Source organism: Urtica dioica, chromosome 8 (genome assembly GCF_054948205.1).
Source record: "Urtica dioica subsp. dioica isolate 48M chromosome 8, U.dioica_male_clone48M_v1_H2, whole genome shotgun sequence".
NCBI lineage: Eukaryota > Viridiplantae > Streptophyta > Magnoliopsida > Rosales > Urticaceae > Urtica > Urtica dioica.
Genome location: NC_142763.1, coordinates 30750352 through 30764684, shown reverse-complemented (window position 1 = coordinate 30764684; position 14333 = coordinate 30750352). Strand labels below are relative to the sequence as shown.

Here is a 14333-nt window from a genome sequence, read left to right as displayed (position 1 = left end):
CCTAGCATGAAATAATAATTATAAAACAAATAATCAAAAGATTCTTATGATTTTTTTTTATTATCATAATTTATAAGCAATATACAGTTACACCATAGTCGTCTCTGCGTGCTCATTCAACTGGTTTGTTCCTTACATTTTCAAATCAGCCCAAGTCCGGTGGTTGAGCAACAATACCACTTCAGCTTTCTGGTCACGAGAATAAAAAAAAAAAGAAAAGAAAAGAAAGCACAAGAAAATATGAGCTGCTTTGCTGACGTGGAATCTGTGGACCCCACGCTGTCTCCTGTGGTTCCCTCTTCCCCTAACACTGTCACTCTCCTCCTTCTCCCCTTCTTCGTCACCTTTTGTCCCCTCCCTAAAACGACTGAGTGGGCCCCAGTCATTTGGATGGCCGGTGACGTGGCATCTCTCGTATAAGCCAGTCTCATTGCCCACCTATAAAACACCCGAGACTCCTTCTCTTCTTCCCATTCCAAAAACAACACACAACCGAAAATCTCCTTCTCTCTCTCCCTCGCATTTAAGCTTTTACTATTTCATTCTTTCTCAGACTCAATCTTGTCGGCGACTATATTAAAAAAAGCAAAAAGAAGAAGAAAAGAAATGGCCGTGGACTCCGCACTGTCATCGCCGCTGGGCCCGCCGGCCTGCGAGAAGGACGCGAAGGCGCTCCAGTTCATCGAGGATATGACCCGCAACGCCGACGCGGTTCAGGAGCGAGTGTTGGCGGAGATTCTGACCCGAAACGCCGAGACGGAGTACTTGACCCGCCACGGCCTCGGCGGCGCCGCCGATCGCTCCACCTTCAAGTCCCTCGTCCCGATCATCACCTACGAGGATCTCCAGCCCGACATCCAGCGCATCGCCAACGGCGATCGCTCCCCCATCCTCTCCGCCCACCCCATCTCCGAGTTCCTCACAAGGTCCGTACTCCGTACCGTATGTTAAGCACAAATCAGTCGACAGACTAGTGCAGTAGTTGAATTCATAGTTTCTCATCTCTCAAATCCTGATATTGCAGTTCTGGTACTTCGGCGGGCGAGAGGAAGCTGATGCCGACGATCAAGGAGGAGCTGGATCGGAGGCAGCAGCTGTACAACCTTCTGATGCCGGTGATGAACCTGTACGTCCCGGGGCTGGACAAGGGAAAAGGGCTCTACTTCTTGTTCGTGAAGTCGGAGACGAAGACGCCGGGTGGGCTCGTGGCCCGCCCGGTCCTGACGAGCTACTACAAGAGCGAGCAATTCAAAACCCGGCCCCACGACCCGTACAACGTGTACACGAGCCCGAACGAAGCGATCCTGTGCCCGGACTCGTTCCAGAGCATGTACGCCCAGATGCTGTTCGGGCTGGTCCACCGCGACTCGGTCCTCCGCCTCGGGGCGGTCTTCGCCTCGGGGCTGATCCGAGCCGTCAAGTTTCTCCAGCTCCACTGGCCCGACCTCGCCCGCGACATCCGCGCGGGCGAGCTGTCGTCCCGAGTGACGGACCCCGGGATCCGCGGGCGGGCCTCGGAGACCCTGAGGCCCGACCCGGCCCTCGCGGACTTCCTCGCCCGAGAGTGCGGGGCCGAGGACTGGGCCGGGATCATCGCCAGGATCTGGCCCAACACCAAGTACCTGGACGTCATCGTCACGGGCGCCATGGCTCAGTACATCCCCACCCTCGATTACTACTCCGGTGGACTCCCATTGGCTTGCACCATGTACGCCTCGTCCGAGTGCTACTTCGGGTTGAACCTCAACCCCATGTCCAAGCCCTCCGAGGTCTCCTACACCATCATGCCCAACATGGCCTACTTCGAGTTCCTCCCGCACCACCCCACCGAAGAAGAGGCCGCCGGCGGTCGCGACCCGAGGCTGGACCTCGTCGACCTCGCTGACGTGGAGGTCGGAAAGGAGTACGAGCTCGTCATCACCACCTACGCGGGGCTGTGCAGGTACCGCGTCGGAGACGTGCTCCGAGTCACGGGGTACCACAACTCGGCGCCGCAATTCCATTTCGTGCGCCGCAAGAATGTTCTCCTGAGCATTGATTCCGACAAGACCGACGAGGCGGAGCTGCAGAGGGCGGTGGAGAGCGCGTCGGCGTTGCTGGCGGAGTTTCAGTCCGGTGTGGTCGAGTACACCAGCTACGCGGACACCAAGACCATCCCCGGCCACTACGTGGTCTACTGGGAGCTTCTGGCGCGTGACCCGGACAACGCGCCCACGGGAGAGGTTCTGCGGCGGTGCTGCCTCGAGATGGAGGAGAATCTGAACTCGGTTTACCGGCAGGGTCGGGTCGCCGACGGGTCGATCGGGCCGCTGGAGATTCGGGTCGTGGCTCCGGGGACGTTCGAGGAGCTTATGGACTACGCGATCTCCAGAGGCGCGTCGATTAATCAGTACAAGGTTCCCAGGTGCGTCAACTTCACGCCCATCATGGAGTTGCTCGATTCCAGGGTGGTCGCGTCGTACTTTAGCCCAGCCCTTCCTCACTGGACTCCCGAAAGGAGGCGGTAGCTTCGTAAGACTGAGAGTCAAACCCACGAGGGAGGTCGGTCCATCGTAATTTTAATTATTAGTCTTAATTTTATATTAATATTATTATTAAAAAAAAACTGTAAGATTTAGATTAGGTTGTTTAATCAGCAGGGTCAGTTTTCTTTTTCTTTTTTTCTTCTTTTTAATGTTAAGTTATTAACTTTTGTGAGGAGGATTAAAAAAAAGGATAAGATGTGACTTGTGTAAAAGACCTTGTTTATCTTTTTTTAGTGCAAGAATTGTAACTTTCATGCAATGGTAATGATCAGAAAGAAGAAAAAAAAATAGATGAAAGTATTATCATAGTTTAATAGCCGTGTTCCGTTGAAAAGAGATAATGATCTCACTTTTGTGATATGTTTGTCTAGTTTTTGCTTTTTGGAAAGATAAGGTGATCAGTGCCTATTTAGTTTCGTTCACTCATTCACTGCATGATATTATAGTGCTCTTTCAACCCTCATTATTCTGTCTGGAGAAAGCTACTCTCTCTCTCTCCCCCTCCTTTTGAAAACTCAACAATTTTTAGCTTTTTGGCAATTAAAAAAACAATGTTGCCTAACTTTATATTAGCCTTATATTGTATGAGTAAAACCAAAATACACGGAACATAACATAAACGGCTGAGATAAGTTTGACTGAATACGTAAGAAACCTGAAAAGTATTTTTTCTCAGCTTAAAATACAAAACAATGCAGTACTACCAGTCTACCACGTAACGTGTCACACATAAAAACTGATATCTGGTGCTTCTGAATGTTTCAGAATTATTCATATTTTACCTCATAAGGGTTGACCGGTCGATTCATTATTACTATAGTCTATACTCTATACCTTGCTTGGCAGTTCATATTTATTTGTATTATTTGATAGTAAAAACACACATGAGCAAAGTTGCAGTAGTAGTACTAGAGAGGATCGATTTATTATGAGAACTCACTTTTTTTATGAAGGAAATTATGAGAACTCACTTGTGAGACATCTTTAAAATTTGGTGGTCCATCAAAATGTATTTTTGGTCCAACGACGCGTAGAAAGGACCTGCATTTTTTTTTGCCTAGAGCATTGCATGGTGGGATCGTTACGATCGAATGTGTCAATGAAAAATTAATTAAAACGTCTCTTAAAAATCAGTATTTCCATTATTAATACCTAACCAGGCGTGAGCCATGTCAGCAAAATAGGCAATATAGCGAAAATTAGAGGGAATAGAAAAGAGATCAAGTGAGACAACTTATTCTCCTTGTTCTATATCCAAATAATGCAAACTTTCAAAAACAATATCCAAATAATGCAGCTAAATTATTTAAAATTCTTTTTAATATTCACTTACAAACTACAGTGCTGAAGATCACATTCCTCAATTATTGTTGACAAGAAGTAAGAACTAGGACTTTCTAATTACGACAATAAGTAAAAAGTTGAGTTCGAAACTTTAAAAATGTAAAAAATATAAAATAAAGACTATGTGTGTCATAGGTAACAAGTTTACAGAATATGATTCAGTATTTTGTCTTGGCTGTGTTCCAAATGTCTTTCCGAAAGTTGGTCGCTTCTCCGAATGAATAATTCAGTCTTTCTTTGTGTTTTTTTTCCCCCCTCAATTTCCGTAACTTTTTTTTTTGTAACAATTTTTTTCTTCTTTTGGAAAAATTGTAACAATTTTTCCACTGTATACTGTTTTTTCTTTGTTTTTTGTTTTTCTGTCTCCTCTATATGCAACCCCTCTCAAGAAATTATAGAAAGACTTAGCTTAAGAGGTTTAGATTTTCTTAGAGTAAGAGTTAGACAAGTTGAGGTTAGACCAAGTAGAAAAAAAAAAGGGAAAAATCATACAAAATAGTCATTTAAAACTTTTTTTATTAGCAAAATAGTCAAAATTTCAACTTTTCAGCAAAATAGTCAAATTTACGTTTTCAAATTTTTTTTTACAGTCAAGATTAAAAATTTTGACGATTATTATTATAAATAATTTATCACTTAAAAAAAATTAATCTTTGGGTCAAAAAATATTTTGAAATCAGATTATTGCACATTTGGCTATTTCAAAAAATTAAGACAAACTTTGGTTATTTTGCAAATTCATAACTTTAAATTGGCTATTTAATTACATCACCAAAAAAATTTGAGTAGTTGTTGTAAAGTTTTTGCCTAGCTCTTGTCAGGTCAGAGTGCCTCGAGTGTTCGAGGTTGGCGAGGGTTTTGAGCGTTTGTCTACTACTAGGCAGTGTTCCATGCTCGCTTAAGAAATTGCAAAAGATCTGTTTTGAAAAAGCTCTAGAGTGCTTTTGATGAATTATGTTTTTAACTTGTAAATAGCATCTTGTCTCTTTTGCTACTCATTAGCATATCAGACTAATTATTTGTTTATATGAAGTATCGGCCCTCTCTTAAATCTTTGAAAGGCTTTAGCTTAGTCTGTTTGTTAATGAGATTATTCCTTTAAAATAAAACATATAGTATATATTATAATATTGTATGTTTGTTAGCACACATTAATTAATTCATTCTAAACTGAACTGTATATATGGTAATTTATAATATGATGCGTCTATACAACTTTATATGTAGTCCATCAAATAAAATAAACAAAAATCCGAAACAGGCATATGGTGACTTCACATGGGGGCATCAAATTTCAAATAGACTCAAAATTAGGAATAGGATAATGTACTGTCGGTTCGAACCAACAATATTATTAAATACCTTGGACTCTTCTTATTATTTAGTGGCAAACAAAAATAAAAAAAAAAAGATTCCCGCTATAATACATATAATGGGCAATAGAGGGTTTTGCATAGTACTCGGTTACATACTCTAAGCTCTTCCAACTATTTTATTATTATTATGAACATTAATAATTTACAAAAGTTATGTAGTTGAGCAACAAACCCTCCGCCATTAATTGAACCACAAAAGCTTACCCATATACTCCCAAATAACTTAATAGTTTATCAATATATAGTAATTGGGAGCATATGAAGAAAAAAAGGCATGAAATATTGAATTCGGATCGGCTTTTTCATTATTGCCTCTCCCCCTTTCTATGTCCTTTCAATTAAGATAAGATATAGTTTTACGATGATAATATAGAGTGATAACATGGATTATTTTTTATTAGGAGATAAAAAAAATATGATGATCCAGAAATTGAAATATGATTTATTATGCTAGCTAGTTGTCTAGAAGCACAATGGAATTAGAATACGAGTTAACTTCATGAACATTGTTGACGTGAGAATTATTTCGTCAATCATTCATGAACTTTTGTAAAACCCGATTTATAATTCTTGTTTATAAATTCCAAATAAAATCACACGATGATTGAATATTATGGGATTAAATAAAAAAAAAATTACGTGTAAGAGAATAACAAATTAAAGTATATGGGATTAATATATCATCAAGAATATCTAGCTAAATTGTAGATATTTTGATCGACATAAAGATGGGATAAAGAAGAGAAGTTTCTGATGACTTTTTCAGCATACTAGCGAACTGATCTCTCCATGATATCTCGCGCAGTCAACGTATATTATGTCATTATAATTTATGATTACTTCTATAATGCTTCAGTTAATGACATCCGTTATTAGTTGCTCTTTTAAATTGACATCGCACATTTTTTCTTCGAATTGAGATGGGTCAGGCCTAAGGTATGCTTCTTATTAGGTGTCGATGGATATTTCTGGATATATTATTAGGCTTGAACTCATCGTTTAGTCAAAGTGACACACTCACTAACATGAGCCCAGGAAGGACAAAACTTTTAAAAATTGTAATTATCACCTAAATTTTTAACATTTTTTTTGTCTTTAGCCCATATTTATATGTTTTGTTTTGTTTTTTTTTTATTTAATTTTTTTTGGGTTTAGGGTTATAAAAATAATTAGTGCATTAATCAGACAACAATAGTAAGGAACCGTGGAGGAAATGACGGCACACGTGATTGCCTCCGCGTAAGACAAATTTGCTAATCCTCTGTGAATCTTGTGGCGATTGTATTGCACATGACGTGTCACCTTCGCTTTTTTTAATTTTTAGAGCATCCACAATGGTAAGCTAATGTCAAATTAGCTTACCATGCCACATAAGCCATAGCAAAATATAATTTATTTAAGCTAAATCATCCACAATGGTAAGCTAATTTATCATCTTGCTTAAGTTTATCCCACTTGTCATTTTCTATTTTTGTTTATTTTTTTATTCAATTTCCACTTGTAAAAACAATAAAATAATTACTAAAATAGTGTATTGGGTCCCATGTAGTTTGCTTAAGCAATTAGCTCTATAGAGCTAATTTCACTAGCCAAACACATAGCTAAAATGCCAAATAATGGTTAAGCAAATAGCTTAACATTTTTCCTAATTGCAAGCAAGTCCTTAAATTGCTAAGCTAGGAACCATTAATGTTGCTCCTAGTGTCCTACTGTTATATAATGTGAAAGCTAAGTCCTATCAATGTTGGTCCTCCTTGTATAACATGTATAGTCCCATCAATTTTTTTTTTTTTTTTTGGAAATTAAAAGAAACCATCAAATTATTTAATACGCCTACAAAATAGAGTAAGGAACTCGGATAACAATTATTGGCGAATATATATTTTTGACATTGAATTTAAGATCAAAGTTACCGACATAATATGACATCATCAGGGCAGTCTTAACAAATAATCTAGAACTTTACCTGCTAATTGTATGAAACTTGCCACATGATTATTGATAAGAGTAGTACCTGGCACCACACATCATCAATTCTTTTTATATGATGATATGACAAGTTCAACATAATAACATATGAGATGCCGTATTTTAATTTTTTTTTTTAACTCTCCTGAGTTAATCATGTATTTTTTTTGTTTTTAATAAATGAAGGGCTTAGGTAAGGGTCTGATCCAAAACACGCTGTCTAAAATATCAAATTGATATAAATAAGTTACATATATCAAATCTAAATGACTGCCTAAGACTTATAGAACCTTTGACCGTATATTTTAATATATGAGCACAAAAGCATATGCCTCATAGAAAAATGCTTCAGAATTCACCATATTTCAAGCTTTCTTTTCGGGATGCATAACCTTTTCATAGTTAAAGGTACTATAGAATATTTGCCTATGTAACATAGCTTTGGGTTAAATCAATCCAAGGTACCGTAAAAGGCCAAATAGGCATTATATCATGTCTAAACTGCAAGTTGACCAGAAGTTCTTGCAATAAATAAATATAATAAAATAATCTATTTGCAATATAGTGTGTGCCTCTGTCTTCTTTGTTTCTCTCGATAAGATCTAAAACCATATTAAGGGGATTTGCTTTTTACTTCTTTTTATTATGTATTCTTTTTGTCGGTTCTAATTAAATGGAAACATGATATATTAGTCCCTAAACTGATATATTACGAGACCATGACGTATACCATTAGTCACCAATTTGTATGAGCTTGCCTAATTTTGTAAGACTACGCCATATTTAACTGGCTGCTATTAGATATCATTTTTTTTTCTTTTAGGGGAGCTACTATTAGATTTTATATGATGATATATATATATATATATATATATATATATATATATTTATATAAATCAAATATCAATTTATATTGAGTTATTGACGGAAAAAATATTAAATGTTTTCTATTTTTTGAAGTTTAATACTCATTCTTTAAAAGTTATGGAAAAAATATTCAATATTCTTCTTCCGTTAATACTTGTCCGTTAAAATCAATGATTTAAATACCGGGGGAACCGGACGGGAACCGATCCGGTTCCCCCTTTTTGGAGCTCCCCGGCACCGGAACCACCAAAACCGGAAGTTTCCGGTGGTTCCGGCGGAACGGATTGAGCTCGCCCAAAAACCGTCGCGACCCACACCAAAACTTCCCACTTCCCGACCGGATCCCGCCGACCCGCTTAGTTCCCGACGCAACGAAGACCATTTCTGCCCAGATCCCGCCGGTCTCCTCATTTCCCGGTCGGCGTCCACGGCGGCTCGCGCGAACCCCTGATGGAGACCAGGCCGCGCCGCGTGGGTACGGAGAAGAAGGCCGCTCGACGCTCGCGCCCGAGGTGGGGGTCGCCCGAGGACGTCCAAGCTGCCCGCGGCCGTCCCTCCTTGGGCTCCTATGCAAGCCAAGCTCAGTGCGAGGAAGAAAAGAACCGGACAAGCTCAGCGGAGGCGGCGTCCGGCCGAGCGCGCGAGGAAGAAGACCCGGCGAACCTGGGATGGCGCTTTCCACGAAGCTCGGCGAGAGAACCTGGGTGGTCGAGATCTGAGCGCCGTTCCCCTGGGGTGAAGGACTTGGACGAGAAATCAGAGAAACAGGGAAGAAATTTTGAAATCCCAGACTCACCCCTTGGCCCAACGAAGAAGAAGGAGAGATAGGGTGAGTGGGACACGTGGCTGAATCTCGTTGGCTCAAAGAAGTGATTTTTATATCACTTTGATTTTTTAAAGGGAAGTCTGTAGTACGGTTTATTTAATTTATTGATTCAAATTGATTCATTCTTTCTTATATATATAAAAAAAGGTTTCTCAGAATTCATTCGTTCTCCTTACCTTAATATATTTCAAATTAATTCGATAAAGTCATTATTCCAAACCCAAAATGATGAAAATAATTCTTAAAAAATTAATTTACATAATTTTCTCGTCCTTTTGACGTACTTAATTTACAACATTAAGCTTAAAATTTCGAGTATGACCATTGTATGTTCGCTATGAGTAGTCATTTCATTTATATCCCTTTTATGTTGAATTTGTTGAACTATAATATTTGATGAATTGCGTTGTATTTTATCATTTTGTTTTGTACTATTGAACTTATTTTTGTTGTGTTTGTAATTTTATATTGTGTTGAAACATTTTACACTATTTTTAATTTTATGAATTGTATCCTACATACTTTGTATGCTTTTTTTGTATATTTCTTTTATGAATTCCCCTCGGTAAATACGGTATTTGACGGTATTCCTCTACGGTAACGGTAAGTTCAACGGTACCGGTTTTCTTTTTTTTCTCGCTTCCCCCGGTATTCCTTTACGGTACGGGGGGTTACCAGTAAATTCAAAGGCTCGGAACGGTAACGGTAACGGTATTTCGATCATTGGTTAAAATAGATGGAAATACACATGAAAATATTAATTATGTTTTTTTTTTAATTTTGCTCATCTGGATGACTTACATGTGTCTTTTTATCCAATTTAGCAACGGAGGGAGGATATTGTAACATTGAGTATTTTTTCACAACTTTTAAAGAATGAGTATTAAATTGCAACAAATCGAAAAATATTGAGTATTTTTGCCGCCAATAACTCATTTATATGAAAGATTGCAAAACGTGTTAATATATGAAATATTTAGTATCTAACTAGTTAGTTTAGTATGTTACAAAGCCAAAGGATGATATCATTACCTCAGCTTGTGCATAAATACTCTCGCTTCTTTACACATTCTAATAGATCTCTCTCTCTCTCTCTCTCATTACTCAATCGTCATTCAGTTCTTATTACAATGTCATTCAGAGCCCCCTACTCGAACTACCATGTCCAATCCATATGATTGCCATCCTACCTCTTCTACATTCTTGATTGTCCATCTCAATCGAGTTTTTGACATGTTTCCATGTACTCTACACTAATTGAATAACAAAAAGGCCCTCCTATGTCGATATAAGACCATATAGATTGTCAATTTGGTCACATATCATTTTGGATACTAAATACATATGCATTTTAAGGATTGTATTACTTACTACTAGATTTATGCTTTTATTATTTAAAAGTCTTGAATATGTTTTTTGTTCTACAAAATGATAGTTAGACTTTTACTAAAGAGTGATTAGAGCGATGTACATGATTACACGATATTCGGCTAGATAACTAGCCACCATAAATTAATGCTTCAACGAACTAGCCATAGTTTCAATAACTAGCATAAAATAGCTAAATAATGAATATAAATAACCCAAGAATTACCCTTAATAGCATCCAAATTGAATAACCCCGAAAGAAATATTGAGTTTTCCACCAAAAAACAAAAGCTTACCCAACAGTCTTAATTAACACACCGTTATAACAGCAAACCGCATCAAACACTCATTCTTTATTTCTCTATCCATTGAAACGACTGTTATACAAACTAGGGGTGTTCATCAAAACCGTCAAACCGAACAACCCGATCATCCAAACCAAACCGCACTTTTTTTTAAACCGCACTTTTTTTTAAACCCGATGAAGTTTGGGTTGTAACCAACCCAAACCGCAATTGTTTCGAGTTGGTTTGAGTTTTTATAGTCGTGAGATTGGGTTGAACCAAACCAACCCGATAGTATTAATTATTTAATTTTTGTAAGATTGCAAATATTTTATATGTACTATTGTTAAAAAAATATATTTTTTTAATAATATTATAATAAAATAAAAAATACATAGTATTATACTTTATTATTTACGACTACATGAAAACTTGGTAATTAAAAATTTGCGTGATTTTTATTTTAATACGTAATTTTTTTAAAGATAAGTAAAATTTTAATTTTATTTGACAAAACGTTCTAGATATAATATATTTATATGATTTTCATTCGAGTTATAAAATCATTTGTCGAGATTATAATCCGAAAAAATCAACCCAAACCAACCCGATTATTTTCGGGTAGGTTTGGTTTGGTTTTACCTTTCAATCGGGTTGGTTTGGGTTTTAAAAGTAAAAAATTAGTTGTAGCGGTTCGGGTTGGTAGAACATGAAAAAACCGACTAACCCAATCCGATTACACCCCTAATACAAACAATGTAAATACTCAATGCATTAACTTTGAACAAGAATATGTAAATATAATACTGATGTGATTAGCAGAGCATGAAACACAATTAGGAATAGAGTAAAGAACAGTCATCAAATAGCATTAAATTTTAGACCGTTGAGTATAAATACGAAAATATTATGGAAGAATAAATGGCAGTTTGTATTAGTATTAGGTAAACCTTGACCATTTACTTAAATATGGTAAATTATTTATATTTTTCTATATTATATAGGTCAAAAGACATTTGTACTTAGTTATTTATTTATTTATTTTTATTTATAACAAAACTAAAAGTTGTGATATTAACTATTTATTTATTTACTTATAACAGTGTCTCTGAATGAAAAAAGATATTAATTCGAATAAATTTGAATTTGTAGTAATTTAGTACTAAAATAAATTTAATATTAAAATAAGTAAATAATATATAGAATTTTGTTAAATACTTATTTTTATTATGACTAATATAAAAATATTTATCAATTTCCTGGTATATTAATAAGAGGGGTCAAAGTGTGAGACACAGAGCACTTAGTTTGGCATGATATGTCTCACGTGTAAAGCATGCCCACTGTGGCGGCACGACATCGCTGTCCACACCCGACACTCTCGCCACCAAATAGCCACCGTAGTTGGCTGACGTGTACCACCTTCCAATATAAAATAGTAGTGTAATGCAAAAAAAGGAAAACAATATGTGACTTTCTAAAAGGTCATGTTTTTGTTAAGTGTATGTGTATGAATTGTAACTTTCATATGTAGCAGTGTCGTGATTGTATTCCGCTTTTTGAAAGATAAGAGTGGATATATGATTATCCAATTTCGTTCGTTTGTTCAATTCAATGCATGAGATTATTGCGCTTTTTTTTAACATCCATTATTGTGTCACTGTATATTCTAAGTTATAATGATCACTCATTTTCGCTCCCCTTTCCGTTGAAAAACTGGTCCAAATTCATTTAAATAAAGAAAAATAAAATTAAGTAGACCAAGAATTTATGCCAGTGTAAGTAATACGTAAAGAGTGGAGATATAACGTATATTAGTTGAGTTTAAATTAGTAAATTTGACTGTGCCGCTCTTTTTGAATAATGGATAATTTGGAAACTACTTCTATACTTTTGCAGTAAGACAAAAAATATTGGCCAATGTTTGAAAAAATGTAAAATATTGAGGATTCAATTTTTTTTTTTTTTGGCTGTCCACTGTAATATTTTGATTTAGTATAAAAATTTGAAGAATTATTGGCAAAACGCTCCAAAAATTCGAGTCCGATCGAATCGAAATGTTTGTCGTGACCAACATAAATTAAACTATTTGAGAAGAACTATTGATATATATATATGACTATTGAATGAAAATTAAACTATAGATATTATAACTAACTATAAAACTATATATTAAATTAGAAATTAAAACTATATAACTATAAATTTAAACTATATATATATATATAAAATAAATAGAGATTATAAGGGGATTTGAGAGAATATATACCGAACTGAATTTTTAAGTCAAATTATTGCAAAAGAAATTTATCGAAAGGACGACAATAAACCGAGAGTGGAGTTTAAGGATATTTAAGGTCGACAAGATTTTGGATTTTCGAGAAATTATAAAAGACTGCGCAAGAGAAAATTATTTCCAAAGACCTTAAATAAACCTTGCGTGACATAAATTTGAAGGAAAAATTATTTAACTAATTTTTTGGTCACATTTTTCGTCTCCCGGGACAAGAATAAAAGTAAAAGGACTCATTCGCGACAAGTAAAGCAAAGAAAGAATATTTTGTGGTCGATTTTAAGAGGTGATGAGGATAAAAGATTTGATGAGCAATTAACAAAGGATTTAATTGCAATATTTGAAAATCCTCTCAGCCTTATCCTTGAGAGAGAGTCGATCTTCTTCTTCGGGAAGCGATAGGAACGAAAAAAAGACACATAAAAGAGAAGAACGGCGTAGAAGCAACCACACGACCACACGCGAAGGAAGACAAAAAGAGAAACGAATGACCGAGAGAAAGAAGTTGTTGCGAAGACAATATGGTATAAGACACGAACTATCGCTCTGACACCAATTGATGGAAAATAAGGTGGTATCAGACACGAACAATCGCTCGATGAAATAGAGCTGATCTCGATTCTCCGAGATTAGAATTCTTGATAGAATTTCTCACAGACGGCGCCAAATTGTTGATGTCGGATTCGATTCCTCAACAATCACAAAACTATATATTATATTTAGAGTATAGTACGTATTTATATTATGTGGATCTCAAGAATTCGTCGTATAAGAATTGAAATGAAGCTAATTTATCGAAAATAAATGACAGAAAGTAAAGATGAAACGAAATGAATGATTGTATTGCAAGCTGATCGGATTGATTACAATTGGGGTCGAGCTCGATCACGAATTGAAAGACGACGAGCTTAACGATATTATGAATGAGAAAAAAATACAATAATTGAGAGTAAAATTGTGACGAATCACGTATGGGAGAAGTCTTGATCTTCATCTATTCATAACTAAGGTCGTTGTTGCTCTTGATAGGTGCGTTAATCACGCGTAAAACTCCTATTTCCCGAACCAAAAAACGACGAGTTCTCAAGTATTTTAATGGTTTTTAGTAGGTTTTTGAGTAGTTTCAGGTTCAGAGGAGTAATAGAGCGTCTACAATCAATTTCGTGGAAAGAGGACGGGATTTGGAGACAAAACGGTCGAAATAGAGTAAAAAAGCACAAGTAAGAAAATTGGCGACCACGCGCGCCGCGCACCCTCCATCGCGCGCCGCGCGATGACAGGATTTGAGACCGCGCGCTGCGCATAGACGATAGCGCGCCGCGCATACGGGAGCGCAAACCATGAAAATACGGGAGCGCATATAACCTGGATTTCAGACCGCGCGCTGCGCAAGGACGACCGCGCGCCGCGCCCTCCTTCGGGTTTTGACGGACTTACTTTCCGTTTTTGATGTTTTTGGGCGAATTAAACCATTCCAAAGGC

At 37.0% G+C, this 14333-nt stretch overlaps 1 protein-coding gene across 1 annotated transcript; it reads left to right on the top strand.

The window, feature by feature from the left end:
- Positions 1 to 448: 448 nt before the first annotated feature.
- GH3.1 (Auxin-responsive GH3 family protein) lies at positions 449 to 2945 on the top strand. Its single transcript, XM_089623333.1, has 2 exons — positions 449 to 926; positions 1025 to 2945. The coding sequence occupies exons 1-2, from the start codon at positions 607 to 609 to the stop codon at positions 2505 to 2507; spliced, it is 1803 nt and encodes a 600-aa protein (XP_089479459.1). The 5' UTR covers positions 449 to 606; the 3' UTR covers positions 2508 to 2945.
- Positions 2946 to 14333: the final 11388 nt, after the last annotated feature.

Excerpts from the sequence above, each read along its gene's own strand:
- GH3.1 (XM_089623333.1), top strand. The coding sequence starts at position 607 with ATGGCCGTGGACTCCGCACTGTCATCGCCGCTGGGCCCGCCGGCCTGC. Across the intron at positions 927-1,024 it reads ATCTCCGAGTTCCTCACAAG|TTCTGGTACTTCGGCGGGCG; the intron begins GTCCGTACTCCG and ends CTGATATTGCAG.